The 27863-nt window shown below is 47.7% G+C and overlaps 2 protein-coding genes across 5 annotated transcripts; one reads left to right on the forward strand and one right to left on the reverse strand.

The window, feature by feature from the left end:
• The first annotated feature begins 115 nt into the window (after positions 1 to 115).
• On the forward strand, positions 116 to 11088 carry MTHFR (methylenetetrahydrofolate reductase). 3 transcript variants are annotated; one of them, XM_086625487.1, is made up of 12 exons: positions 116 to 167; positions 2747 to 2998; positions 4081 to 4319; positions 4626 to 4736; positions 4912 to 5105; positions 5591 to 5841; positions 6582 to 6716; positions 7024 to 7204; positions 7598 to 7780; positions 9229 to 9330; positions 9575 to 9694; positions 10231 to 11088. In XM_086625487.1, the coding sequence occupies exons 2-12, from the start codon at positions 2757 to 2759 to the stop codon at positions 10426 to 10428; spliced, it is 1956 nt and encodes a 651-aa protein (XP_086481613.1). In that variant the 5' UTR covers positions 116 to 167; positions 2747 to 2756; the 3' UTR covers positions 10429 to 11088. The 3 variants fall into 3 exon arrangements, with proteins under 3 accessions (XP_086481613.1, XP_086481614.1, XP_086481615.1); XM_086625489.1 differs by lacking the exon at positions 116 to 167 and adding an exon at positions 3105 to 3161 and having other exon boundaries at positions 2969 to 2998; XM_086625488.1 differs by lacking the exon at positions 9229 to 9330.
• A 1322-nt stretch (positions 11089 to 12410) lies between these two features.
• C23H1orf167 (chromosome 23 C1orf167 homolog) lies at positions 12411 to 26304 on the reverse strand. 2 transcript variants are annotated; one of them, XM_086625730.1, is made up of 20 exons: positions 25012 to 26304; positions 24443 to 24486; positions 23652 to 23871; positions 23294 to 23469; positions 22712 to 22809; positions 22172 to 22358; positions 21528 to 21709; positions 21015 to 21201; positions 20618 to 20840; positions 20243 to 20424; positions 19980 to 20076; positions 19436 to 19578; positions 18747 to 18955; positions 18503 to 18647; positions 15477 to 15747; positions 14797 to 14905; positions 14311 to 14542; positions 14066 to 14201; positions 13192 to 13302; positions 12411 to 12470 (listed from the first exon to the last, which is right to left on the reverse strand). In XM_086625730.1, the coding sequence occupies exons 1-20, from the start codon at positions 26302 to 26304 to the stop codon at positions 12411 to 12413; spliced, it is 4305 nt and encodes a 1434-aa protein (XP_086481856.1). The 2 variants fall into 2 exon arrangements, with proteins under 2 accessions (XP_086481856.1, XP_086481857.1); XM_086625731.1 differs by having other exon boundaries at positions 19953 to 20076; positions 25012 to 26046.
• Positions 26305 to 27863: the final 1559 nt, after the last annotated feature.

Below are 27863 nucleotides of genomic sequence, written 5' to 3' on the forward strand. Positions count from 1 at the left end.
TCGCGGCCCCGCCCACCGCGCCGCGCGCGTGACCCCGCCGCGGTCACCGCCTGGCCCCGCCCCCGCCCCGCGACGTCAGAGGCGGGTCACGTGGCGCCCCGCGCGTCCCCTTAAAGCGCCGCGGGATGAGGCCGCGCGCGATGCGCAGCGCCCGGTGCCGCTGACAGGTGAGCGGCGCCCCGGAACGGGGCACGGGGGGCCCCATCCCTGACCCGATCCCTGTCCCCATCCCTGTCCCCGGCGCGACCCGACCCGATCTGCCCGGCCGCTGCTTCGGGTCGAGCTGCGCTCCCGGCGGGTTCAGCTGAGGTGAAGGAACGATCGGGCTGCAACTTGATCCCTGCCCGGCCCTGAGCCCGACAGCGGGGTCCCCCGGCCGCTTCTGGCAGCCCTTCTTCCCCGGCAGCCCGCGGGGGTGCCGGGCTCCCCCCGCCGATTCCTCCCCCGGCAGCCCGCGGGGGTGCCGGGCTCCTTTCCGGCCCTTCCCCCGCGGCCGTGCCTCGGCCCCATCAGCCATCCCGCTCCGAGGCGGTAGGTCCAGCCGCGGGCCCGTTGTCTGCCCCGCCGGGCTGCCAGCCCGGTGCCGTGGCCCGGGGCACCAAGGCCCTGGCAGATGTGCGTGTGAAGTGCACATCTGTGCAGCCGAGTTTAGTCTGGCTGGTAAAACTAAGCTTGAGAGCACGCAGGGTTCCTCTGCGCTGTGTGGGGGTGTCAGCTCAGGGCTGGAAGCAGTAAAAATACCCTCCAGCGAAGCAAATGGGCACCACCAGCATCGCATAAACCCACCGGGCACATCCGTGCTGATCAGCATCAACGTGCGAGGCTGCACATGGTAGCTCTGAGCTCTGCAGTGTGGTAGAGACAGAGAAGCAGGAGTGCCGACCCAATGGAGCTGACAGGTGTTTAAGATTGTCTTTTGCAACTGTTTTTTGTTCTTTAGAAAATCTTTTTTCACTTTGCAATAACTGTAAGCTTCTGCCAGCAGATCTGTGATGTGACTGATAGTAAGGAAACTGCTCCAAATGCTGCTTGTGTACAAAACTTAAGTGGGGCCTTTCTCCTGTCTTTGTGGTTCTAGACTGCCAGTAAGATGAGGACCTTTCCTCAACAGCAAGTCTTATCCTATAGAGACATTAATATGTGAACCTTTCCCTTGTGATGGGTGTTACATGATTTAAGTGGGAGAACAGAGGTCCTTCGATTTGCCTACGGTGCTGTGGCATGCTTGCTAGAAGTGAGGTATTGCAAGTTGACCGCATGTAATTCTGCGCTGCTAGCTTGATCACCAACGTGTGCTTTGGGATAACTCTTCCAGATCAGTGCCACGTGGATGGCAGGCAAAGTCCTTTGAGAGAGCTTGGTTAGGGCTGTTACTGTGCACCCAGTTGCTGTTGCTTCACTTGTCGTAGGTCTTCGCTGCTGATTTTTACCATGGCCCGTTATGTTGGTACACAAGAGGTTTAAGAATCCCAGTTCCTCTTGGCATATCTTCTCTTATCTCCTGCCAGCTGGAGAGGTCTCCAGGTGGTAAAAGTAGACTTTCTCCCAAAGGGTTTTGCTTGATTGGCAACTCAGTGTAAACAGTAGAAAATGAGTTCAAAGTCTTCTTGGATGACCTAAAGCCACAGAGCTTACGATAAGGAAAAAGCGCACGACCATTTCCTCCAAAACAGGCTCCAATGTTATGTAATGCTCAGACAACTTACTGCTTCCCAGTGACCGTTTTAAGTTTTGGCAGGTGTATAAACAAACAACACAGATCCTAATTTTGTGGCAGCTCTTCTCTAATTACCTGTAATCACTACTTAATTTTAAAGGCATAGGGTGAGACACTTTTGGGAGCTAAGTGGAGTTGGGCATCCTAGACCCACTTGTACCACTGACTTCCAGTGCTGTCTTCCTTTGTGTGAAGCCAAACAAGCACAGCTGATATGTTACATGGCAGGGAGAAGGGGATGGTCTCTGCTGACCTTGTTTCCAAGCAGCCACAATTGGGGAGGAAAGGAACATGAACAGGGTACCTGGTAAAGGAAAGAGCTGAGTGTCTGCAGTGGTCTTGGCGCAGGGGACCGTTGTCTCTGGAGATGGTGTCTTGTGGAAGAAGGCTAACTTAGAAATGCAGCTGTCTGATGCCAGCAAAACAAAGGATGGTATTTGAAGGGATGGCCTGATCAGAGCGGATTCTTCACTTTTTTTTTTCTGACATAGGAATAGTTTGTGCATTCTTGTGTACCTGCCCTGTTAGCACTTGCTCTCCTACCTACACTGTAAAGAAGCACTGCCTTTTGGGAACAAACAGAATGGAAACTCTGAAGATGGATGCAGTCCAAAAAAAACTCTGGCATGTCCAGCCCAAGGCCACAAGATCAAAGAGGCCCTTACCTGAGCCACATGGATATCATGACTTGCCAAGTTGTAGTCAGGGCAAAAAGGATATTGACCTGACTCTCTTGAGAGACAAATTTGACCCAGCAGGCACAGAAGGGCTCCATCAAAGTGGCATGAAGCCATCTGCTGTGTTATTTCTCTCAGCACTATCTAAATGTGCTTTTTGTTGTGTTTTCACCAGATCCCTTGCTACAGCTTATAGTGAGGGTTGGCAAAAGGGACTCCTTGATGATGGTTAATGTTGAGTCTTGGCATAGGCTTCCTTTTCATCACGTGCTGCCCACCCCAGCAGCAACTGCTGCTTGCTGAGATCTGTGTCCTGTCTTGTACCCACTGTGCTCCTTCTATTCTCCTCCAGAGAGCTCACCATGGTCAATGAGACCCAGCATACCTGCAGTGCCAGTTCCAGCTCCAAGTCTGATGGTGGGAGCAGTAGCGGGAGCGAGAGCTCCAAGGACAGCTCACGGTGCTCCACCCCTGTCCTCGATGCCGACCGTCATGAGCGACTGCGGGAGAAGATGCGCCGACGACAGGACTCTGGAGAGAAGTGGTTCTCCTTGGAGTTCTTCCCTCCACGCACAGCCAATGCTGCTGTCAATCTCATCTCCAGGTGAGGGCTGCAGGGTGGAAAAGGGGAGAGATGAAGAGTCTTTGGTGGAGGGCTGGGAAATAGCTGATGAGGCAGGCTCTGCCCCATGCTCTGTCTCCCCTTCCAGGTGACGAAGCAGGTAATGGGGCTGTGCTTTCCTGCTGAGGAGGGTAATGGACACCAGGTAACTTGTCTTCCTTGGAGGCCCTGAAGAGTTAAGTGTCATGGTGGGGTTACTGAGGGGGCCAGACTGTTTCCCCTCTCCCATGCTCTGTGAAGATGGGGCAACCCCACTGTCATGCTCTGGGGCTGAAGCAGAGTGCTGGGAGACAATAAAGCAGAAAAATACCTACTAAAAGCAGAAAATATTCCTCGATGGGCAGTGTGCCAAAGTCTCTGGAACAGAGACTCCCACTCACTTTCAGAATCATCCAACCACTATAATTTGTGGCCCTGTATTACTAAGGACCACAGTTTTAGCCTCTGAGATAGGTGTCTTCATCTCCCTGCTAAATTAAAGGTGATGGCCCTTAGCAGAGCTAAAGGTTATCCTAGAGCCCAGTGGGGAGCCCCAGGAGCCACCGTGTACTCACCTGGAGGAGAAGAGGGAGTTTCGTAACTCTTTTTGTAACTGCTGTATGCCAGTGCAAGGTTTACTTTAAACAGAAGGGCCTGTTCCAACCCAGAGCAGGAGAGAGACAGAGATCTAGTCCATCTTTTCATGTTTGTGGCCTCCACAAAAGGGAGCAGGGGATTGCAGCATAGCCTCCCATCTCAAAAGGAATGGGACTTGCATTGCTATCAGAAGATGTATCAGTCTAATAGAGCATGCTGGGAGGAAGTTTATTGTGCAGAGAACGCTTAAGTTGCCTCTTCTTCAGAGAGAGTGTAAGCTCCTCCTCATGCAGCCTTAAAAGATTACTTTCCTTATTTCCATTGGCCACTTGCTAAACTCCTAGTTCAACACTTTTCTTGGTCTCTCCTGCTGCTGTCATCCAAGCTCTGCCTGTTTCTGGCATTCCAGCAGTAAGCAAGATATCCCAGGCATAGAGAGGGGAATTGGCTACCTGGTTGGCTAACAGAACTCTCAAATCCATCCACAGGTTTGACCGCATGGGAGCAGGTGGTCCACTCTTCATTGATGTGACATGGCACCCCGCAGGGGACCCAGGATCTGACAAGGAAACCTCTTCCATGATTATTGCCAACACTGCAGTCAACTACTGTGGCCTGGAGACCGTCTTGCACATGACATGCTGCAATCAGACCAAGGATGACATCACAGGCCATCTGCAGAAGGCCAAGCGGCTCGGGTTGAAGAACATCATGGCATTGCGTGGAGGTGAATCTTTTTGTCCTATGATGCGTAGGGCTGAGGTTGTATTGCTATTGTGTTCAATTCCAGGGTAGAAATGGAGAAATAAGATTTAGAGGCTCCTTCTGCTGGGAAAATTGAGACTGCATTTCACCTGGTTCCTTTGTTAGCAGTCCCTCCAGCTCAAGGGTAGACAAAAGTAGTCGATGGGTAAAGCTGCAGATTTGGAGGTTTCATCTTGTCTTCCTTGTGATAGCAGGAGGTTTTTACAGCACTAGCAGATCTGAATCCAGCAAACAATTGTAGAGAGCTGTGGATTTGTTCTCTTTTCAGATCCTGTTGGTGAGGAATGGGAGGAAGAAGTAGATGGCTTCAACTATGCAGCTGACCTGGTTAAGCACATTCGCAATGAATTCGATGATTATTTTGACATCTGTGTGGCAGGTAAATGTCTTTCATTGCAGTGTGGGGTAAGGTCTGAAATAGGGAAGTCAGCTCAGCAGTCCCTTTCTGGACCTGGGCTGAAAGTGACAGTACAGTCATATCAGCTACTTTCTAATTTCTGTTGTGTTGTCCTGACCACCAGGGATTCACTTTCCCCCCCTCCTTCTCCTCAAAGGCTACCCTACAGGTCACCCTGAAGCAGAGAGCTATGAGGCAGACCTGAGGCACCTGAAGGAGAAAGTCTTTGCTGGGGCAGACTTCATCATTACACAGCTTTTCTTCCGATCAGAAGCCTTTCTCAAGTTCATGAAGGACTGTCAAGCCATTGGCATCACCTGCCCCATTATTCCTGGCATCTTCCCCATACAGGTGAAATCCAGTAATTCTGGTTCGGGGAGGGAATAAGGATCCAGGATGTTAGGTGTTTGTGGGTCAGGGCTTGAGAGAGGTCTGTAAATATCCTCCACAAAAATTCTGGGGAGTGAGAGTGCTAAACATGATAAATCCATAGGTGGTTTGCCAAATTAAACTCTTAGGCGTGTAATAATAAGCTTAAAAGGTTTTCTGTGGCCATATGGCAAAAAGGGCTATAAAGGACAATGGTTTACGAGTCCTAAGGTGTTAGTCATCACTGTCAGCATGCTGGGCTCAGGCAACAAGTAGAGAAATGGGAAGAAGCTACCTAAAGTGACATGACCAGGACTGCGTTACCATGCAAGGGATGGGTGCTAGGAGTAGAATCCAGGAGCCCCAGTTCTGAATCTCCTGCCACAAAATTGAGATCAAGTACCTGTGTTACTGGGATGTCAGAAAAGGGCCTTGGAAAAATGAAAATCCCCTGCATCCTCATCCAGGGTTACCACTCCCTACGCCAGCTGGTGAAGCTCTCCAAGCTGGAAGTACCTCAAGAAATCAAAGACGTGATTGAACCCATCAAGGACAATGACGCAGCTATCCGGAACTATGGGGTGGAGCTGGCAGTGTCCATGTGCCGGGAGCTGTTGGATAGTGGAATGGTGCATGGGCTCCATTTTTACACCCTCAATCGGGAAGTAGCTACTACCGAAGTCCTTAAGCGCCTGGGCATGTGGAAGGAGGACCCCAGGTGAGCAGAACATGCTGGCTTCTGTTAGTTCCTCTCTCATACACCCATCTCATCTCAAGCAATGGATGGGTTGGCACTTCTCCTCTGCTGCTTTTTTTTCTTTTTTAGCACCTTTCCTTTTAGAAGTTCACCCCTCCTGCAGGTCTCTAACAAAAGCTGGGAGGAATGATGGGGACAGCTGAAGGAGGAATTTGTTTTAGTCAAGTGGCTTTAAAGTAGCCTGTTCTGGAACTTTAAACACCTAAACTCTTAGAGCTGCCACTTGGGAGAAATTAGGTTTTTGAGGTCTGTCACAAACCCTCTTACAGGCTAGGTGCTATGTAAGCTCCCACTGGGGGGTTCTAGGGTTCTCTGCAGCTGATAAAGGGACTGTGGACCTCTCTCTGAGTCCACAAGCTTCAGCATAGACAAGAGGAAGCAAAGGAAAAGGGAAAGCTGTTTTTTTTCTCCTTGTTAAAAATAGCTTCACACAGTACTTTCTCCTTACCTTATCCAATTTCAGGTGTCAGGCCTGTACTTAACCATTTAATAGACACCTACTGAGCATCTTGAGGGAACTCAGTGGGAAAAGATTTTGTTATAGCAAGAAGAGTTTTCTGTCCTACTTCTTGACAAATAGAACTCTTCTCAGTCTCTGTTACTTGCTCTCACCAGAGGCAGAGGTCTCCAGGGGAAGAGTTTCCAGCCTCTAGTGGAAAGTCAGCAGAGGAACTGTGTTAACATCTGCTCCTCCCATGCAGGCGGCCTCTGCCCTGGGCAGTCAGCGCTCACCCCAAGAGAAGAGTTGAAGATGTTCGGCCAATCTTCTGGGCCTCTAGGCCAAAGAGTTACATCTATCGAACCCAAGAATGGGATGATTTCCCCAATGGTCGATGGTAAGCTGTCACCCTGCAATGGCAGTGAGGTAGAGGTGTGCTGTGAAAGCCTGCTCCACAGCTGGTCTCTGTCATTACTGGGTGTCCTGGGCATGCTTTGGGCTTGACAGAACAGGTGGCTTCTTAACAAAGTGGTCCCCAGTGGCTTGGATTTGAATGAGGTGAGGAGAATGGCACCAAGATGTTGAGGCTTTTGGTCTCTAGGTGGATTTTGATACTTGTCTTCCTGGGTGGCTGTCTTCCTGCATCACCAGATCAGCTCATCTTCCTCAGTGGCATGTTAATCCTGTGTCTGCTCCCTTTACAGGGGTAACTCCTCCTCTCCAGCCTTTGGGGAACTGAAGGACTATTACCTCTTCTACCTGAAGAGCAAGTCTCCCCGGGAGGAGCTCCTGAAGATGTGGGGAGAAGAGCTGACTGGTGAGGAAAGCGTCTTTGAGGTGTTCACGTGTTACATCACTGGAGAACCCAACAAGAATGGGCATAAGGTGAGTGATGGCTCAGGAAGGGATGGTCAGTGTGGTACAGACAACAGCACGTATTTCTTCTTGCTTCTGGTACCACGTTGTTCTTCTAAACAGGAATTGGCACTTCCCTATCCAAAAGGACTTGCTGAGATAGTAGATGAAGGGACTCCAACAGTCAGAGCTAGGGCTCAACATAAAAGGAAAGCTGCTACAGTATGACAGGACCAGTACCAATAGACTTCAGCAGTGGTTCTTAGAGTTGAGGATATCCTGCCCCTTGAACCAAACCTGGGAATTCTCTCCTGAAGCGGGTGTGTTTGAGACCATTAGGGCACTTCCGAGTTCCTTCAACATCCATATGGTAACCAAAGGGTTGTTACATCCATTGTGAGCCATCCTTTCTCCTCATGGCAGGTTACATGTATGCCTTGGAATGATGACCCTCTTGCTACTGAAACCAACCTTCTGAAGGAGCAGCTGGAGAAGGTTAACAGACGAGGAATCCTGACCATCAACTCCCAGCCAAACATCAATGGCAAACCATCCACAGACCCCATTGTAGGCTGGGGGCCCAGTGGGGGTTATGTCTTCCAAAAGGTACTGCACTACTCTGGGCTAGGCAGCAAAGAGTTATGACCCAGTTTGGTCTCTGTTAAGTAAGGAGGTCCTAGGCTTTCACCCAGGTAATCCTTCTGCCCGCTGCTTATCTTAATGCCTTCTTGCTGAGATGACCCAAAGCTCCTTTAGTATCTTAAGAGACAGACTATGTCATCTCTATGGCTTACTTCATAGCTGTTTTCCCCACCTCAGAACATCTGTTGAACATCTATAGAGTTTCTTGTTTTTACTCTCAGCAAGTAATTATTGGTAACTTTTTTCTGGAGCAGGGCTATGAAGGTTTAGATATAAACACATGCCTGCCCACTGCATCTGATCCCATTCAGTGATGCAGGAAGCACCCAGTTTTTTCATAAAAGGGGAATCAGTGAGGTAGTATCTCTACCACCCAGCTTCTCATGGTAATAACTAGGCATTGAAAAAGTCTCCTATCTGTCCTCTTCTAAGGCAGTTCTCCACCAATTGTCCCCACCTCACAGCGCTACTGCTGTGCTGTTCAGACAGCTGCCAGGCTCTTCTGGCCTGTGAGCAGTCTTATCTGCCATGCCTGCCTCCTACTGTCATGCATTTTCAGGCCCTAGAGCCTTGCCACTAATGGCTGCGATAGGAATCTCAAGGTAAATGCCAGGCAAGTGCCTCAGAGTAGGAAACAAAGCAGCCTTGTTCAAAAGGGATCCAAACCGCTAAAGCCATGAAACCAGCAGATGGCAAATGCAGTTATGTTTTCAAAGGAAAAAATTCCCCCGAGGTGAGGGGAAATCCATCATCTTGCACAATAGCCAGGAAATGGGGGGGGAGGGGAAGCAGTTGTTGGGAGCAGCCAAGCACAGAGCAGCAGTAGATGGAGCAAGTACAGAATTAGGTTGCATAAACACAGGGAGAATTGTGAACAAAAGATGAGGACAGGCAATGGTAGGGTGCTTGGGAGAGCCCAGCTGAGACCCCGACTTCTGCTCCCACCAGACTGGGCTGCCTTGGCAGGACGCTGCTGTTCACAGGGTGCCATGTAGAACAGAGGTCAAGCTCAGGATTCTTCCAAGCACTCTACTCTGGCACAGACTGCTTCCCAGGCACGGCAGTTGTGGTTACGCTCTCCGCAGCTTATTCCAGCCTGTCTGCTTATGTGGGTGCAAAACAGGAAGGTTGTAGCTTTCCTGAGCTGGCTGCTCCTGGGCTCTTACCTCTGCTCTCCCTAATTTGTTTTGGTTTATTGCCTGCACCCCCAGCTCGCTTACTAATTTGCTCTGCCCTTTGCTCAAGCCTTCTCTGTAGCACGTGTTTCTGGGAACAGGCATAAAAGTCTTAAGCTGCCTGGTTTCCAAGCAGCCCAAACTCTACAACTGTTCTCTTGCTTGCCTGTATATGTCCCAGTCTTGCCACGAGTTAAGGCTCCTATTCTCTTTCCCCTTTCCCTTCCCTCCCTGTAGGCATACCTAGAGTTCTTCACCTCCAGTGAGATCGTCACGGCACTGCTCAAAGTGCTGAAGAAGTATGAGTTGCGAGTGAACTACCACATTGTCAATGTCAAGGTAGGCTGTTGTTTACAGGATACTTTCCTTTTGCCACCTTGAGAGAGAGGCAAATACCAAAGATTCAGATATCACTATGAATGAAGAGGGACATGAAGGCTGATGAAGGGAAAGTGAAGCAAGTCAGCTGTGATGTGCAGCAGCTGTCTGATCTCTTAACGAGGAGAGGGTAAACATACTTGTTCCAACTCACTCAATCCCTCCTCCAGCAGTTGCTTCAGAAAGGCTTTCCTTCCTTTGGCAGGGCCAGAATATCACCAATGCTCCAGATCTGCAACCCAATGCTGTCACCTGGGGCATCTTCCCAGGCAGAGAGATCATCCAGCCCACTGTAGTGGATCCTGTAAGCTTCCTCTTCTGGAAGGTGAGTCCTCCCTCCTGCTGGATACTTTGCCGCAAGGCCCTGGAAGTTCAGAGTGTCCGGTTTGTTTTTAGCCTGTGATGCTTTTTTTGCAATTAAGTACTGTTGTGATATTTAGTTTGAAGAGGTCCAGACATTGCTCCTCCTGCTGTCTCAGTGTAAAGAGAGCTTAGACCAGCAAGATCTCTTCACGCACACCAAGTGCCCAGTAACAGGAGGCTTGGGAGCTACAGCTGTCACCGTACTGGGCCCCAGAGCTGTGGGCAGCAGCTCTCCCTCCTCTCCTACACACACAGAGGCAGTATTGAGCCATTTCACTGCAAACGTGTCTCCTTTCAGCTCCCAACAGTTGTGTTCAAGGCACTTCCCTCTGACTGGAAAGCACGAGGCTTCTTGCTCAGCTTTTGCAATTTTTACTAAAAAACAGGCCAGGCCACAGGCTGCCTAGGCATGTGTGTGACACTGGTTGTCCTAAATAAGGTAGTGTGAAAATGCAGTGCATTACACCACCACGAGTTTATTTATTTTTTCCTTGGCAGGATGAGGCCTTTGCACTGTGGATCGAGCAATGGGCCAAGCTCTATGAAGAGGAGTCACCCTCTCGCATGATCATCCAGTACATCCATGACAACTACTACTTGGTCAACCTGGTGGACAATGACTTCCCACTGGAAAACTGCCTCTGGCAGGTTGTGGATGATACTTTTGAGCTGTTGAACTCTCCGACTCAGCAGTGAAAATTCCTCTTCTAATCTCTTACTTCCTCCTTCCGTCCACTGACTGCAGGGAGAGAAAAAGCAGCTCCTGTGCTGATGGTGGACCACACACTCCTAAACCCAGTGACCAGGCTAGCTCTTTGATCTCCTCACACTACATGCTCTTCTATCCACAACACAAAAGCTCCCTGACCTCACTGAACAAGAGCCAGGACTACCTGAACCTCTGAGCTGAGGCTCTAGCCTGAGCCTGAAGGCCAGCTCAGCAGGATGAAGAGGTGCTAATCATGGCTATGTTGATTACAGTCATAGGAGAACTCTTGTGCATCAATGTGATGAAGCTCAGTGGGATTCTGGTAACTTTCTTATGCCAGAAATGCTGCCTTGGGGCCAGAAACACTCCTGTCAGCAGTGCCTATGCAAGCAGACTATTTCAGCAGTTACCAACCCTGAAAAGAAGCTCAAGTTGCTTTTATATTGCACTCCTAAGATGTACTTCTTCATAACTGATTATATTTGGGCTCTTTTGCATTCACTCCAGAAGGAGGTTCAAATTTTCTCCCTAAGTTTTCTCCTTTTATTATATTTCCTGTTTTCTTTTTAATAGGAATACATGCATTTCACTTCTGGATGAGAAGACACTTCACTTCTGCATTTCAAACTTTCTTAAATTAAGTACAATAAAAATATGCAAATACAACTGTCTCTTGTACTAGACCATATTCTTTTAAGTAGTAAAGACTCCTGTTGTTTGCAAACTAATCAGCCTGGCACAGGAAAAGTTTTAAGAAAACCAGTTGTTTATGGGGCAGTTCTGCCTCCACTTTCAACACAGGCCCTAAGCAGAGCTCTGTGGTAGAGCAAAGAAAGCTTAAACCCTGTAATTTACCAAAAGCAACCAGCTACTGTTCTGGAAGGTCACAGGAGTTGGGGTGGTCCTCTTCCAGTGCCAGATAGGTACCTTTACTGACCTAATGACTTAACAGCCTTAGGCCCCACAGCATTGAAATATGGGGTTGGAGGAGCTATGGAGGCTTCTTTGTGTACTTAACAACCCTGCAAAGCCACCACAGGCCTGGAAAACAAGACCTTGAGGCAGTTCCCAGTGGGATTTCAAGATCCCTGCCATGCTGCAAGCATCTCTTTCAAACAAGCAAGGAAGAAAAGCCTTTTCCTGATCCTTCAGACTCTCTCATTACAGCTGTCTGAGACTGGGCTCATATATCCAGGGTAATTACAGGGCATCAATCACAGAAGCAAGTAATGGGAAGGTTGGGGGTCAGACACGCCTGTCTTGCCTCTGCAAAGCTTTTGGTGCTCAGCTGTTCCCAGCAGGTTTCTTCGTCCCTAGCCCATTCAGCACAGAAAGGAACCAGCAGGAAGCAGTCAAGAGGGTGGCCACCCACTGAAAGACTTAATGAAGAGCTGATGGACCTAGACAGGGGGAGGAGGTGGAAGCCTTGTGGGAATCCCCCCCAGGGGAAAAGCCAAATCTAAAAATAAAGAGCTGTGTTCACACCTACAGAGGACAGTCCATACTTCGAAATCAACAAGATAGTGTGTCTGTGCAGGCAGGCTCCTGCTCATCTCCTTAAGACTGATGTATTTGCTTACTCCCCTGCGTGACACTAAACTCCTGACCAGGAAAAAGCACTGAGTAAAGGGAGAGCCTATAAGGTGGTTTTCTGACCTTTAATCATCACTCCAGCAAAATCAGGGTCCAGAGGAGAAAGGAATGTAACCTCTCAACAAAAGGGAATAACTTCTCTACTTGTGCCTCTAGGGAGGTAGAATATCAGTCCATTAAAGAGGACCTTTCACTAGGTACCATCTCTTCCTCTTTGTCCTTTGCCTGTCCTGCTTCTGATCTGCAGCACTGCTTTTATCACGTGAGCAGAGCATTCACTTTCTTGATTGTGCAGGACCAGCTCTTTGTTGTGACAGCCAGCTGTATCCTCCACGTGTCCCGATCTGAGCAGCAGCTGCAGGCAGGCCCCCACCATTCAGCAGCGTCCTTTGTCCTTGAGCTGGAATGCTGTTAGCTGTCGCCACCTTCCAAAGGCCTTAAATAGTAAAGTGGACAAATCAAATACTCAGGTTACCCTTGAGGGATTGCAGCCGCTCTCACCGTACCTGTAAACAAAGCTTTTCCTCTAGCAATGGCTATGCCAACTGCCTCACCACTCACTCGGAGCCCTTCCCTGTCTCCCCTATGTTCCTGTAGCCAATAAGTGAAGTGCAGAGTACAAATCCATGTGAGGAAAGGAAGACCAATGCCCCTTCTGCCCTCTAATTTCAGTACTTGCTCTCATCTCGTTAAAGGAGAACCTAATCCTGCATGGATCTTTGGGAGGCAGGCAGAGGAGCAAAGTGGCTATTTGAGCTCTAAGGCTTTGCACGCTCACTCAAATTTACAGCGATTTGCCCACCCCGGGTGCCAGTCAGCACGGTCCTCCTGCACCGATGCGGAGCCTGTTCCTTCCTCGAGTGGGCTCTTGAGAGACAGGCGATTACTGGATTAACATCTGTGGTAACAGTGAGGAAGGGGGCACACATCAGGGAAACTGCTGGCACAAAGCTTTGAAAAACACCCAAAGATGAACCTATATAAAGCTGGAAGCTATTTCCCTTTGTTATGGGCAAGTCCCGTGCCTTGATGTATGTAACTTCTCCCTAGGCAAGTGCTTTGTGCAGGGAGAGAGATACGGGGAACAGCAATTGTCCCTGTGGGGTGCATTTTGGTCCACTGAGGTCCACAGAATTAAAATATTCCTAAATGCTTACCTGAAATAGTAGGCTCCTGGCTTCCTCATCCAAAATATTCTGCACCACATGACTTTGCAAATGTCGTCGTCTCCAGACCCTCCAGGCCTTTTCCATCAGCCGCTGCTGGTCCTGCCAGGGAAAGCAGCAGTACACAGATTAGTTGGGCTCTGGCAGGTAAACTGCCTCACTTCCCTCCAGTCCCATCTGGCTTCCAGTTGCTTTCCCAGGTCCCTCTCGAATGACTTTGGTAACAAACAAAGCTGACTAACGAAGCTGCTGCTGAACTACTGTTTCCTGGAAATATTGTGGCTAATTAAGTCACAGTACCTTGAGGAAAGGACAGTGCCCCAGTGCTCCAGCACAGCTCCTCAGTGACTATGGATGTGCTTGCTATTACATGTGTCATCTTGCCCCACGGGCAGGTCAGAGCACATCTCACGCAGCTAATGCCCAGGAAGCCAGATAGAACATGGGTCTGTTCCATAGATGGCTAGGGCCTGAGCAGAAGGCGAAGCCAAATGACAGCCCTTGGTAGGCTGTGGACACCAGAGCAAGGTGTCAGGAACACCCATGAGGACACAGATTACAATACATGCTGTGAACTTTTTACACAAGCTACAGATAACCTATACAAATCACCCTGTCTCAGCTTCCCACCTGTAAGATTGGGCAAAGCACACTAAATATGTGGATAATCCAGTCTGCCATGCTGGCATTTCAAAGAGAAAGATGGAAAATGTAGCCACAGCAGCAAGCCAGGATTTCTGGTGCACACTGATACTTGTTAAATCCCTAGGTCTCATCTCCCAGGATGTATGTGAGGCTGCCCACAGAGAAGGCTTGCCCAGTAACACTGATCACTACCACCCTGTTGGCAGTACCAGACACTCACCAACACCTGAGCCAGTATCACCACTCTGCTGGCTTCTTTCCACTGATGCCATGCCCTTGCCAGACAGCACAGCCTCCTGTCACGTTTGCACCGGCAAAGTATTGCCGTGTGATGCCACCACCTCAGATACTTCCTCCTATAGGCAAGAGGGAAAAATATGCTTTATTGGCCCAACAGCCCTGTAAGGGAGTCCTTCCCTGATGGCAGCAACAAGAGGAAGCCCAGAGCCCTCCAACTCCACTTACCCAAGCCACTTCTCATCCCACTCCTCCAAGTCCACCTCTGCGTTGTTCTTCTGAATTCTTGCATGTGCAGGAGAGGGTTCTACCACACCAGGTCTCTCGACCAGGTGAGAGAGCAGCAGCCTTTCAGCCCTCTTTTGGTTTCTGTAGATCATGAGCCAGTGGTGAAAAGCACTGGGAAAAAGCCCAAGAAGGGCAGCTGGTGCTGAATCCTTTTCTCTGTCTCTTCTGCTTTCTAGGAAAGAAAAGAGGAAACACACAGGAGCTAACCTCAGAGCTAAAGGGGGAGAGTTCAGAGCTGCCATGAGCCCTTAGTTCTTTGACTCCTGAACACAGAAGCAACCCACAGTCAGAGTTCGACTGCCATGAGCACCTACTCCACAGAGCCATCCCAGCCATCTGGCTGGCAAACGCTACTGCCCTTCCCTCCTCACTCACTCTCCCCACATGGCCCCAGGAAAAGAAGAGAGAAGAGGGCATCTTTCTTACTCATGGACCAAGACAGAGACATCTTCCTGCTCTTCCTAGCACCTATCAGGGTACTGCACTGCCGTGAGCACTGGGAAAAGGCAGCTGCTTTTGTCCAGTAGTTGCAGGCCTGCAAACAGAAACAGCACAGCTGCAGCCGAGGCTAAACGCAACGCGCACAGGCAGCACACACACAAACTGCCCTTAAAAACACATTTCTGTTCGTATCCCTGCAGGCAGTTTAATGCACTACACCCCAGGCTGGAAACTGCACAGATGAGATCCCAGCAGGACTGACTCAGCCCTTCCAAATCAATCGACCTCTTTGTGGTCTGCTAGCTGTGAGCCTTTTGAAAAAAGCTGCAACTCTGACAGCTTGCTCCGCTCTGCAGGGACAGTGATTATCCCATCTCATCTTTGAGCAGAGAGGAAGGAGTGCTCTTGTCTCTCTGGTCAAAATGTCCCCATTCCTTACTGCTGTGCTCCAGATGGTTGCTGCAGTCAGTGGCAGATTATGGTGACGACGTCGCATGCACAGTCTGTAAGGAATTTCAAGGCAAGGACTAAGCAGTCACCATGAGTCAAACCATTTTTTTTATACAAGCCTTGTCGCTGTATCGCAGTGCCTAGTGACTCAACTGAGGTCTTCATGACAGGCAGTTAAGAATAACTGTCTCATAGGGACCTTCATCTTTTCTCACCTGTTTTACAGTAGCCACAGATCCTAGGCGCAGGGCTTGCCGTCCTCTCGAGGCCAATCGCCAGCGGTGATGGGCTTTACCCTGAGAGGGTCCCTGCGCCTTATTATGGCTTCTCTCCCCTGGCACTCGCTGTTCAGCTCGCAAGAATTTCATCCTCCACTCCGTAAAGCTCACAACCAGGAGACGGTGCTCTCTGACCCTTTTAAAATAAGAGAGGGCTTCGTGCTGCCTCAGTCTATGAGCAGTGACCTGAGCCCAGGTCACCAGGCACCTGAAAAAAAATACAAGCACAGAAAAAGGGCAGATGCTTTTTCCATGTCAGCACCAGTCACATTTCCATGTCAGCACCGAACAGGCTAGAGACCAAATTCCACCTTCTCCCCCCACCCTGCAGTGTCACACGTAAGTGGTCAAAGCAAGCAAAAGAGCACTCAACAAGAAAAAAGGCTGTTCCTATTATTCCTTCTGCAATCAACATTTATGTATCTTTCCCTGTGTTACTTATTTTTCCAGCACCTTGTCCTTGGGAGGTGTAAGTTCAGACTCCTCGCTACGGTTTCTTTCTATGAAAAACTTGCCCTCATTTTTCTTCAGATTCCCAGCACTGTTACCTCTCAACTCCTTAAAGCCCAGGACTATGTCTGCTTCCTTCTGGCCATTTTAGCATTTCCTCCTTGTCAAAGGCCTCTGCAAACTGAATGCAGTGTTACACTATGTTTTTCCTTTGCAAAGGAAAGACAAATGCTCTTCCTGTACAAAACAAATGCTTTTCCTAGTGGATCCCTCATAAAAAAAAGAAAGGAATTTAATTAGTCAGCCTTTGATCTTTCTCTGTGCCAGCAACTGACCTTCAGAATGATGCCTGAGGAAGGCTATTCCTTATGGGATGAGAATAAAACTACTAAAATCTCTTTCAGCGTGGAACCTAGCAGACTCCTTAAGTATGATTGCTGCAGAACCAAGCTGGATTTAAGACAGCACCTTGTCGTCAAACTTCAGATGATTTTAACTGTTTCCTTGGCTGTCACAAACTAAGGGCCTGAGTATATGTGATGTACAACTAGAATAATACAGCATCTTTATGGAGACAGCTTTATCCCCAAAAAATCAATGTTTTCAAGAGTCACTATTAACAGCACTGTAAATTTGCACCCACAATAATCTCTCTGTATCTTGCAGGCTGATGCACAGGGGGCCAGGCTTCCTCTGCCACCCCAGAAGCCAATCTGTTTTTAACTCCTGACTTGTCCTTTTGGTTCCTTGTTCCACTTGGACTTTCATTATGCAAATCACTCCACTGCACCATAGGCCAGAGGTGTAAATATCCTCTGCCTAGCAGGCTTCTCTGAAGATCAAGAGAATCTATTGCAGGTTATCCTAGCATGAAAAATGCCCCCCTCAGAAGAGACAGGGCTCAGCCTGTACCATACCTGGGTGAGAAATTAGAAGTGCTCTCTCATCAAAGGAGAACTCCGAAGGAAGATTAATGGTGAAGACACACTCTACAGGAAGGAGCAACATTAAGGACTTCTCTCAAACACACTTCCCACTAGGGTGCCACCACACAGATTGATTTGCAGAAGAAAACACAATTGGGTAGGGTGAGTGCAGAGCCTAAGCATCACAGCCACTAAGGTCTTACTGGGTTTTTAGTTGCTTTTTCCTCTGCAGATCTTTGCCTCCTCTCAGCCTGAATGTGCAATTCAAAAGGAAATCTGCTAGGGCCAAACCTGCACTTCTTGGGCCTTAAATGAATCCTTGGCATAAATAATCTTAATCATTTTTATCCTCCTGAGTTCTCTCAAAGAGAACCACCTGAACAATTCCAGGTTCACTGCAGCTGGACACTTTGCTGTGGTTCAGGCAGGCAGTGGCCTCACACAACATCAACGACAAACAAAAGAGATTTCCATGAGAAAGCGACTGAACAACAGCTAAGAGAGAAAAGAAGTTGTTAATGATTGGCAGGAGACACCTTGCTCTTCAGATTAAATTCTTGTATTTTCAGGATCTGCACCATACGTAAGACTCCAAAACATACTACAGCTTCACCTATATTGTAACTAACACTGAGATGAACTGAATATCATAGTTCTCCCTCCACAGGCTTTACTGAATATTGCTCTTCTGCAGGAATATATTGAACTCAAGTTTTCACATTAGTTTAAATTAAAATCAACACACTGTGTCCAAAACATAAAAGATGAAAGTTTGTAAACATCAGATCTCAGTAAGACCTATGGCCAGTATTCTTTTTGGCAAATACTGAATAATTCTAGTGAAAAAGAGGCTTTCACCTTTTAAAACTACATAAATTTGTTTGCAACTCTCTTGCTTAATTTACAAATACCACACTGCATAACTAAGACTGAACAGAAGTTCTGGAAAGAAAAAAAAGTTTTGAATGAGAAGAACAAGGTGGGGAGTGTGAGGCTATGGGTAACAGACCCCTTAATGTAGGAGCAGCTCCAGGGAAGCATTCCTACAGAAGATCCATTTACACACAAGTCAGCTGTACTTTCAAACCCAAACTCTGGTCTGAATACACTGGATTCTCTGCCACATAGAATCATAGAATCATAGAATGGTTAGGGCTGGAAGGGACCTTCAAAGGTCATCTAGTCCAACCCCCCTGCAAGGAACAGGGATATCTCCAACTAGATCAGGTTGCTCAGGGCCTCATCCAACCGGGCCTTGAACGTCTCCAGGGATGGAGCATCCACCACCTCTCTGGGCAACCTGTTCCAGTGTTCTACAACTCTCATGGTAAAAAATTTTTTCCTAATATCCAACCTGAATCTACCTCCCTCTATTTTAAAACCATTACCCCTTGTCCTATCACAACTGGCCCTCCTGAATAGCCTCTCCCCATCTTTCCTGTAGGCCCCCTTGAGGTATTGGAAGACCGCTATAAGGTCACCCCGGAGCCTCCTCTTCTCCAGGCTGAACAGCCCCAACTTCATAATAAATAAATTGCTCTTCACTCAAAGCTTCCCTTGGAAACGCTTTGAGGGCAGGAAACAAACCTGTGCAGGAGAAGACGTTCCCAGAATAAAGCAGCATATTTCTGTTTCCTTGTTTGGCAATACCATGTCTGCAAGACCAACCTCTTCTTCTCCTGGCAGCTGTGCTGAGCCCATCGCTGCTGCAGCTCTCTGACAGCACGCTTCCCTGTGAGAGAACACAAGAGCTTGCTGAGCCAAATGATTTTTTTTTTTTACACAAACACACACACACACACACACACTGCAGTAGGATGGTGTAACTCACTTTGCCAGCAGGAATGCCAACGCCACAGAGCCTCAGCAGTCATCTGGTGAACGTGACACCTAAATCTCTGGTCAGCTTTTGCTTTCTGGGACAGTCTCCTTTTCCACAGGCTGAAAGCCACCTGGCAGCAGTTAACTTGATGTTTTAGAGTTGCTGCTGCTTTTTGGTTCTCATATTCCACAACCCAGTGGTGCCAGCTGAGAAAGGCTCTGAGAAACACAAAGGTCATTGGACCAACAGTAGGAACAACTCACACAGACTGAAACTTTAACAATACACATACACATGGGGGAGTTTAGGAAGCACACCCCATTAAATATCAGGGGAAATGATGAACAAGGCAAGTTGTTATGAGTAAGGTCTTCTGTTCTGGCTGCGCTAAGCCTGTTGTTCTCTTTAACTTCTGACTGAGTAGAGAGCAAGGCCAGTTCAATGAATAAGAAGTTATCAGGACTTACTATCAGCAGTGCTGGGCTTGCTCTAATTCGTGAGGCATCTCATCAAACCAGAAATTATTGTGTTCAGATATAATTTTGAAGCAGGAAAAAAAAGACAAACCAAAATAATGGGCTGCAAAACTCCCACTGAAGACGGAAAAAGATAGCTAAAGAAATATTTTTTTAAAAAAAGCAAGTGTAGAGCTTCAAAACAGACAGCTTTAGCAAACTTCTGGAAAGCACAGCATGTACCGAGAAAGCTGAACGAGCCTGCAGTACTGCTGGGCCTTTACAAGTTGCTGAGTCCGAGCTGACCAGACAATGAAGCACCTCTGCAGGCAGCGTTTCTCCACTTGGTGCCAGAAACTCTTCACCTCCTTGTCAGAACTGCAGTCCTGTGATCCGGAAAAGCAAAAAAGGGCCTTGAAATGCTGCTGTAACACAGTCACTCCGTGCAGCTCAGCCCTTTCTCCTGGCCGCTGTCACTTCTAGGATTGCCTAATTCCCCGTTGCTAACCGACACACACCACGTGAACCCCCAGACATGAGTGTCTAACACATCGCTTTTAAATCCTTGACACATGGCCAATTTCCAGCTCAGCTGGCAAACAGTAGGGAATAGTTACCCTGAGAAATGCCTCAATCTCCCAAACCTTCTGTCTGAGAGAAGGACAAAGAGTGAACAGCAGTGAGACCTTCCATATGCTGACATTGAAAGCCAAAGGCTTTTTGCTAAATTGGGCTATGCAGAAAACACTTGTACGTTTACATGGATTGCACCACTTTTCAGCCTTACCTCTTCCCATGTAGAGTAACTGGTGAGAGGCTGGACATTATAGTCCAGTCTCTGTAGTGCCAAAGACTGGAATTCATCTCCCACAAACCAATTTCTTCTGCAAGACAAAAAGTGTCAGGGGAAAAGGGAAAGAAAGAAGAGGATAAAGTACCCAGAAGGATGGTGTGAGGTGACAGGAGGGACTATCCGGAAGGAAGGAATTCAGCCAGATCGAACAAGGGGCCACTACTACCAGCATCCCAAGGAACCAGTGTGTAACTCACCCAGATCCAGTACTCCGTGGAGGAAAGGAGTCCTGCAAGCACAGCTCCCCATCCACACCAGTTGGCAGCTCTGCACATTGGTGTAGTTGCAGGAAGGAGCTGTAACATGGCGCGTGCGCGACATCCTCAGCAGTCACAACAGAGGAGAAGCTCTTCTGGCTGCTGTCACTAAAACTGTATTCCTGTAGGCATGGAGGGAAGAAAATCCTGTGAGGTGAGTGTCCTTGCAAGGGAATCACTTCGTTAACAGTTCCGACTATGCCATTTACTCCTCTTTTGCTAATGACAACATCATGTCAAAGCAGAAATTTCCCCCTGAAAAATCCCAGCAATTTAATACCTCAGAGCAGTCTGGATGTATCAAGACCTCCTCACCTTTTCCAATGAGCTTTGAGAGGCCAGAGTAGCTGGAACACTGCTGTCAAAACCAGAAGATGTTGAGAGGTCCTCGGGAAACGGCATGGCAAGAGGTTCTTCATAGGCAGTCCCGTGCAAGTGCTTAGGACTTTTCTCAATTGCCTTCAGCATGAGACACTTTTGGTGCCAGAATTTCAGAGCTTTTCTGAGTCTACACTGCTCTACAGCCTGAGAGAAAGAACTGAGACAGAAGATATTGAGATGGTAAAGTGACTGAAAAGGGATACCAGAGGGGGACACTAGTACAGACATGACGGATGATAGATGGTAAAAGGGTTCTTCCAAAAGGACCAGAAAGTCAAGTGGACACTACTAAAAAGGGCAGAACTCCAGGAACTGACTCTTCTTCACTCACTTAGCTCTGTGATGCTCACACAGCCTTGCTTTCCACAGCAGATATACTCTCTGGAGCTTCACCTTTTGGTAGAAGTCATCAAGAGAGTGGCCTGTTTGCTCAGGAAACCGTCTCTCTGCAGTCCACAACCACTGATCTTCATGCCTCTTTGTCCCAGTCTTGTCAGCTACTGAGCTTATAACTGGTCCTTAACCAGTTACATAGAGTGACAAGAGAAAACATTTGTCAGAAGGCATTCCTAAGAAACTCAACCCAGCCCTCAAACTGCTTCTTCTCAGCAAGGTTTAAGACTTTCTGCTACGTTTAAGAAGCAGAGCAACAAATCTTCCTGTAGCTTCACTGACACGTCCAGAACAACTAGCCCTCTGCCCACTCTGGTTTGTTAATATCCTGTATCATCTGAGCCTCTCTGTTATCACACTAGTTTCAGCTGGTTTTCACCATACAAGGAGAGGAGGAAGGAGCCTAAGCATCTCCAAATCTTAGATTCTGCACGGGCCCCAAGCTGCTCACCATAATGCTGCCTCCATCGTAGAAGGAAGAAGTTCACCACTGCCTGCTTATCACCTTCTCTGACCTGCAGCATCTGAACCCACAGCTGGAAGTACTTCCTCAGTGATACTGTTTTGAGATGGGCCAGATTGCACCTGTAAAGTGCCTTCTGCTCAACAGTCTCCTTCCAAGCACTGAAGCATCTGAGAAGACCAAAGAAAAATAAAACCACATGGAAACCTACATGAAGAGTGCACAAGCTTGTGTTTCCTCCTGAGACTGGGTTTAGTTCAGGAAAGACAGACAGAAGCTGTCACCTTTTGAGCTTTTATTAGTTTATTTCTTTAAAAAGCTACTGTCCTGCTTACAGCACAGCAGCACAGTGGGTGCTCTTGGGTTTGGTCATTCAGGACATCAAAGGTCAGGACCAAAAGGCTTTGGCTTTGCACTTTTGGCAGTGCACAGGAGGCAAGTCATCACATCTCTGGCCACAATAATTCCTTTTCATGTTTCTGTCCCTACTTTCATCTTTATTAACATCTAAAACAAAAGAATAGATGGCTTTAAGATGGAACAACACATCGCTGTCTGGGTTGGTTCTGTCATTCCTTGGACTTTCACAGTTAACAGACTTTTCACATGAAAAATAGACCTCACCGACTTACCGGAAGACCAAGTTTCTCTGGATCTGAGTTGTCAGTGCTAAAATCTGTTCCATTTCCAAGCATCGGGAACGCCACAACCAGAAAACATTTCGTAGCTGCTTCTTTTCCAGCAGAGCACGGGCTTCCACAAGCCTGGCTTCCTCTTTGCTCAGCAGCTCCTTCTGCAGGCGCCACAGTCTGAAAGCTGCTACGTTGCAGGGCAGGAAGAGATTGACAAGAAAAAAAAATAACTTAGAAGAACTTCAAACAACTTAGTGTCACACAGCAAACAACCCCTGGCTGAACTCCAGCTGCCTGAGGAAGGACACTTAAAGGAGACAGCTCACATTGCTGGAGCAACAGCATCTGCTGCAGCTGAATTAACACAAGGAATAAGGCAAAAGGTGTATGACACGGTGAGTGGGCCGCCCTCCACCATCACAGATATTGGCCCAGCTATTTGCAGGATCAGATCAAAGCAACAGCTAGAAACAAACTAAGAAACGTGGTGAAACAGTGAGTACCTCCAAGCTGTCCCAAGGCTATGGAACGTGTGCTTACCAGCTAGCCGTCTCATATCTCTGATTGCTTGAGCTTTCCAACAGAACTCGTCTCCTCTCTGCTTACGATGAAGCTGTGTCCACAGTTCTCCCTCCACCCTGAAAGAGTCACAAGCACGCTTTAACATCCATTTGTCCAAAGAGGCACTCACAGAACAGAATCCAGAGCCTTCCTTCTCCCTAGGTAGCTCTGTTTTTGTCTGGACTTATTTTTCTGCCTTCAGAATCAGAAGGCACAACAAAAGGATTTTATTTTGACACCTCTACTGTCCTGCTAGAGACTGTAGTATTGCCTCACTCAATCTCATTTACACCTGTATCACATATGCAGGTGATAGCTGAACTCAAGAAATAGTACAGGAATATTTGTCAGACACTCAAATCAGACTGAAAACACTAAAGCAGAGAAGCTCTGAAATAAGATTGTTTAGTTCTTGAAACCAAGTTACTAATTCTTGCAGTGCTTATCTGCAGCAATACATCCAAGGACCCGGAAACAAGTTTCCCATTATTTGAGAAAAATTTCTCCCTTTGTAAGCCTCCACTTGTCCAAGATAACAGAAGGAGAATGTTCTCAGCTTACCTACAAGCCTGCTCAGCTTCCTTCGAGTATCCTTCTGTAAGCTTATGCTGAGCTGAGGTTGTCATAGCTGCTAATCTTCCTACTCCAAAAAACCCCACTGATGAACTTCGGGTATAAGAATATGGCTCAGGCTGCGGAGCTTGCTTCTTGCTCCATTTTGCCACAGCTTTCTTCCACTGAAGGAGAAACCACATGATTAGAACAAACTACAGGCAGAGTATCAGTATCAGGGTCCACATCACTGAATTTCAGACAGGGTACCCCTTCCTCCTCCCTATCCAAATAGAATTTCCACCTTCTCTGACTGCACAATAGAAAACTCATGCCATTACTTCTACTGTCCGCAGCTCATCCTCACCCTGCGGAAGCTGACAGCTAGCAGAGCTGAGGCATGTCTCTGCTGGGCTACCTCCAGCTGCATCCTCCTCTGGTGCACAGCCCACTGCCAAGCACCAAGGCCCTTCCGAAGCAGTTGCTGTCTGTAAAGCTGCCTGGCTGCAGTCCTTTTCCAAAGGATCTGTCCCCTCCATGCTTGGAAACACCTAGTCAGCACTCGTCTGTCACACAAGTGCTGGAAACTTAAAGAGAGAAAAAACAAGTGAGCTCCAGTTAACAGAAAGAAAAGTTAAACACAGCCAGGAGGTGGCAATCAGAGTTCAGCCATCCAGCTGAAATGAGGCATTTCAAATCACTCACTCTAGAGAGTGAAAAATCTGCAGCCTCACACCAAACTAAGGTATCAGTTGCTAAATTGGTGGCAAACTCACACACATCTTATCCACAGGTCTCATATTTGAATCCCATTTCATGGATAAGCCCAGTTTTTGATTTTTGCCAACTATGCAGTGAGCATGCTGGAATCTGCTGCGCTGAAAAGTAGTGTATGTGGTACCAATGCTTTTTCATTGCTAGCAACAACCAAGGTTGAATTTAGAAGCTAGAATTTAAAAGATACAGAAATCCTTTTTAGAGCATGCTCCATTCTAGATGGCAACCTTTTGAAAAGAAATGGATGCAGCCACTGAGCCAATCATGTCGGTTAAGTCCTAAAACCAGACATTCCAAGGATGTGGCTCCTTAGCCACTTTCTAGCAGTTTTCCTCCCCTGTTAACTACCCGCACACTCACACATAAACATGATCTTTTTACCTTTGCTCACTTGCCTTCAATGACCAGAAGCTGTTCTCTGAGACCTGCAAACAGACAAAAGACAGTACCTCACTCACACTACTCTGTTGAAGAATTTGCCTGTGCCCAGCATGGCAACTCATTCTGCATGGAGACCAGAAGAGTGCTGCCTCAAGGCAGTGTATCATCTCAGATGCCTTTGACATTGCCCCCACCATTGCTCTGTCTTACATACTTCAGATATGGAAAAGCACAACAAAACTGAAATCTCAGGGTCCTGCAACTATGCAGAGAGTAAAAACCAGTTTAATGCTTTCCCTCTGCGTGTAGATCCAGAGAGTATACAATCCCAAGAACAACCAAGTTAATAAGCTGGTCTTTAGGAAGAAGCATACAAGACAGAAAGATGCCTATGTTGGGATGGAGCAGGACCATAAGAGAAGAGAACACGGCCATTTGGTGTCAGAAAAAAATACGGGACAAGCATTCCCATCACGGTTGGACCTCAACTCTGCACCTCTAGCAAGAAGTGGAAACAAGCACAAGTACTATCTGTGAACAGGGATGCCACACAGTGAGCACACTCTCACCTCTCTGGACAGAGTTTCCTGCGTCTGGCTTCCTTCTTCACAGCAGCATGGCTCTTTGGCACTCCTCTCCACAGAAGGTTCTTCAGACTGGTTGAGAGTGGTGTCAACGTCCCGTTTCCTCCAGCTGCTTTGGTGGGAGTATTTGTTTCTCCTTCCTTCTCTGCTCACATTCATACAATCTATGTCAGAATATTCATCAAAGCCTTCTTCAACCTGAATACTGAAAGGGCTGGACTGGCTGTTGCTCACCACAGCCACTCTTCTGGCTGCTCGTGATCTAGAGTCACCTGCCTCTTCTGACTTTTTGCTAGACTTAACACGAGGTTTGGAGTTGTTGACTTCTACAGACTTAATACTAAGCTGCTGGACTGCTCTAAACTCTTTATCTCCAGGAGGAGAAGTGACTCTCACACACACTTCCCTTGAAGTGCCATACATGGCTACACCAACATTCATCTGAACCCCCTCCAAATCTGCCTCTAGAGACACCTGCAGACGCTCTGGATACAGACTGGCTGGAAGGTCTTTCTTCCGAGATACAGCACATGGGGATGCTCCATCAGATGTCTCTTCTCCTTTAAGAACCTTTTCAGAGGAATGACTTTTTGTATGGACATAAAGACTACCAGTTTCCAGAGCTGGCTTTGTTTGGGACTGGCATCTGAAACAAGGGGAGCAATTGTAGGAGGAATCTGTATCCACTAGCCTGACAGAGCCCACCCCAGAAGAGAGGGTTTCTGGCTGGATATCACCTGAAATTTTGGTTCTCCGCGAGTTCAAGTCAGTGTATCCATATCTGTGAGAGACAGAGAGAAGTTCTGCATGACTGAAGTCTCTTGTCACTGCACCGAGGCTCCAGTCTTTAGCAAATGGAACACCCCATTTCAATCTTGCCTGAGCAGCACTGGTCTTTACTCCAGCTAGCTGTTCTCCTGTGCCCAGGATACTAGGAGCTGAATCATAAGGAGCAAAGCATAAATTGCCACTGACCGGAGAAGACTTGGGCTCCAGAGGGAGGGAGCCCCATATCCCCATCAAAGCAGTTTCTTGCTTAAGCCTCTGGATTGAACAGTACAAGCTAGCAGAAATCTGTGAGGATTGCAAGAGAGACTGAAGGGACTCCAAACTAGATGGATCGAGATCCTCCAAGGTCAAGGCTGAACTACAACAAGCATTCACACTTGCACTTGAGCTCCTTGAAGAGGGACACACCGCTAATTCGTGCCTAAGGTGGGAATCTACAGTACAAGATGAAAAACGTGCGTTGACCAGTGAAGGGTTCACAGGATCCATACAAGAAGCAGCAGGAGGCTGATGCTGTTGTTTTTCCACTGGATAGTCACTATTCTCGTTCCTACTTTCTAAACAGCGATGGCGAGCAGTGTGTATGGAGCAGCTACCAGTCACCTGTGCTTTCTGATGGCGGTGTGGAGGAAAGTCAATACTCTGACTCCTCCCTTCTAAACTACAAGCCTCAAGGCGTGAGTATTTCTAAGGGAGATTCACAGCAGGGAGCACTGACAAAGCAAGATGGGCTACCACACACTTAGAGCTGTGCTGCTGCAGCCTAGAGCAGAGATTATTCTGCTGCAGGAAGCAGGAACTGGAGAACTGACTGGTGTTGTCCTGGAAAGGCTGAGAAGGGCTGGAGAGATTAGTCTGTCTCAGACTGGGATCTCTCTTCCCAGCTGACAGAGGTGAGGTACACAGCCGGCCTCGTGCTGCTGGCTGGCTGGGAGTTGCAGCGATGAGAAATGTCTACGTGACTTCTAGTGCCCAAATACAGATCGACATTCACGTTCTTCTGAATGTTTCTTTTCTCTGAAGAAAAATAAGAAGAAATATAAACAAAGGAGCATGTGTATTTCTCATCATATCTTTCCCAGTTTGCTAAAGGGTTTGAGTACTTTCCTTACAAATTTCTTTCTCCAATCCACCAGCCTCAGTCCTGAAAGTATTACGGACGCTACTCTCTACCCATTTCTCAGCAGACAATCATGTCTGGGAGAGCAGGAATGACTGAAGGCGACAGACTCAGTTCTCAACAGAAAACCTGGAAAACAAGGACTTCCAGCATTATGCATGCACCTGCAGCCTCAAAAATAACTTGTTGCTAGCAAGGCTGAATTATCCTCCTGCCAAGACAAGGTAGTCTGTAGCTGCTTTTCCAGAATGCTTTACATCTAACCAGATCTACGTGACACCAAACAAGAACAGGTCTAAAAGAAAATATTTTCACAGAAGTCAGAACAACATGGCTCCAGCTAGAGTACAGCACTTACCTCTCTTCATTGATTGGAAATCCAGCTCACATCTCCTCCACACTTGTATTTTCTCCAGGACTGGTAGAAAAAGTAGTGTCTTGACTTAAGGTACTGTTTAACTGCTTAACAAATAAAAATTTGTTCACGTCGTGCTACAGCCCTGCGAAGGTTCAAGGCTCTGCAGGCCAATTTCTTCTTGTCCACACTAAAGGATGGAACCATCTTTACACATCCAAAGAATCTACATTGTCTCCTAATTTGGAAGAGTTACAGCACAGATGGGAGACCTAATTTGCAGTCTAGTCATTAGGTCAGATGGCTTTACATATAACACTCATGCTGAGCACAGATCCATCAGTTACTGCTAACAGGGAAGTGCAATGTGAGGGGACTGTACTTTCATTCCCTCAAATTTTAAAAGCAAGTTGTCAATCACTCTGTCCTTCTACCCACCTCCCTTTTAAAAAATGAAAATGGTATTGTGAAAAGACACACACCCCTATATCATCTTAAAAAAACTCTAGTCAATCTGAAAAGAGCCAGCATGGCCAATGAAATCAATGCCCATTGTCTTTTTCAAACACACTC

This window comes from Tauraco erythrolophus, chromosome 23 (assembly GCF_009769465.1).
Source record: "Tauraco erythrolophus isolate bTauEry1 chromosome 23, bTauEry1.pri, whole genome shotgun sequence".
In the NCBI taxonomy this organism is placed as follows: domain Eukaryota; kingdom Metazoa; phylum Chordata; class Aves; order Musophagiformes; family Musophagidae; genus Tauraco; species Tauraco erythrolophus.

Excerpts from the sequence above, each read along its gene's own strand:
- MTHFR (XM_086625487.1), top strand. The coding sequence starts at position 2,757 with ATGGTCAATGAGACCCAGCATACCTGCAGTGCCAGTTCCAGCTCCAAG. Across the intron at positions 4,737-4,911 it reads TTTTGACATCTGTGTGGCAG|GCTACCCTACAGGTCACCCT; the intron begins GTAAATGTCTTT and ends TTCTCCTCAAAG. Across the intron at positions 9,695-10,230 it reads TAAGCTTCCTCTTCTGGAAG|GATGAGGCCTTTGCACTGTG; the intron begins GTGAGTCCTCCC and ends TTTCCTTGGCAG.
- C23H1orf167 (XM_086625730.1), bottom strand. The coding sequence starts at position 26,304 with ATGGATCCTGTGAACCCTTCACTGGTCAACGCACGTTTTTCATCTTGT. Across the intron at positions 22,810-23,293 it reads GAAGCTGAGCAGGCTTGTAG|GGTGGAGGGAGAACTGTGGA; the intron begins GTAAGCTGAGAA and ends TGACTCTTTCAG. Across the intron at positions 12,471-13,191 it reads CCAGGAGCCTACTATTTCAG|GCCTTTGGAAGGTGGCGACA; the intron begins GTAAGCATTTAG and ends TTACTATTTAAG.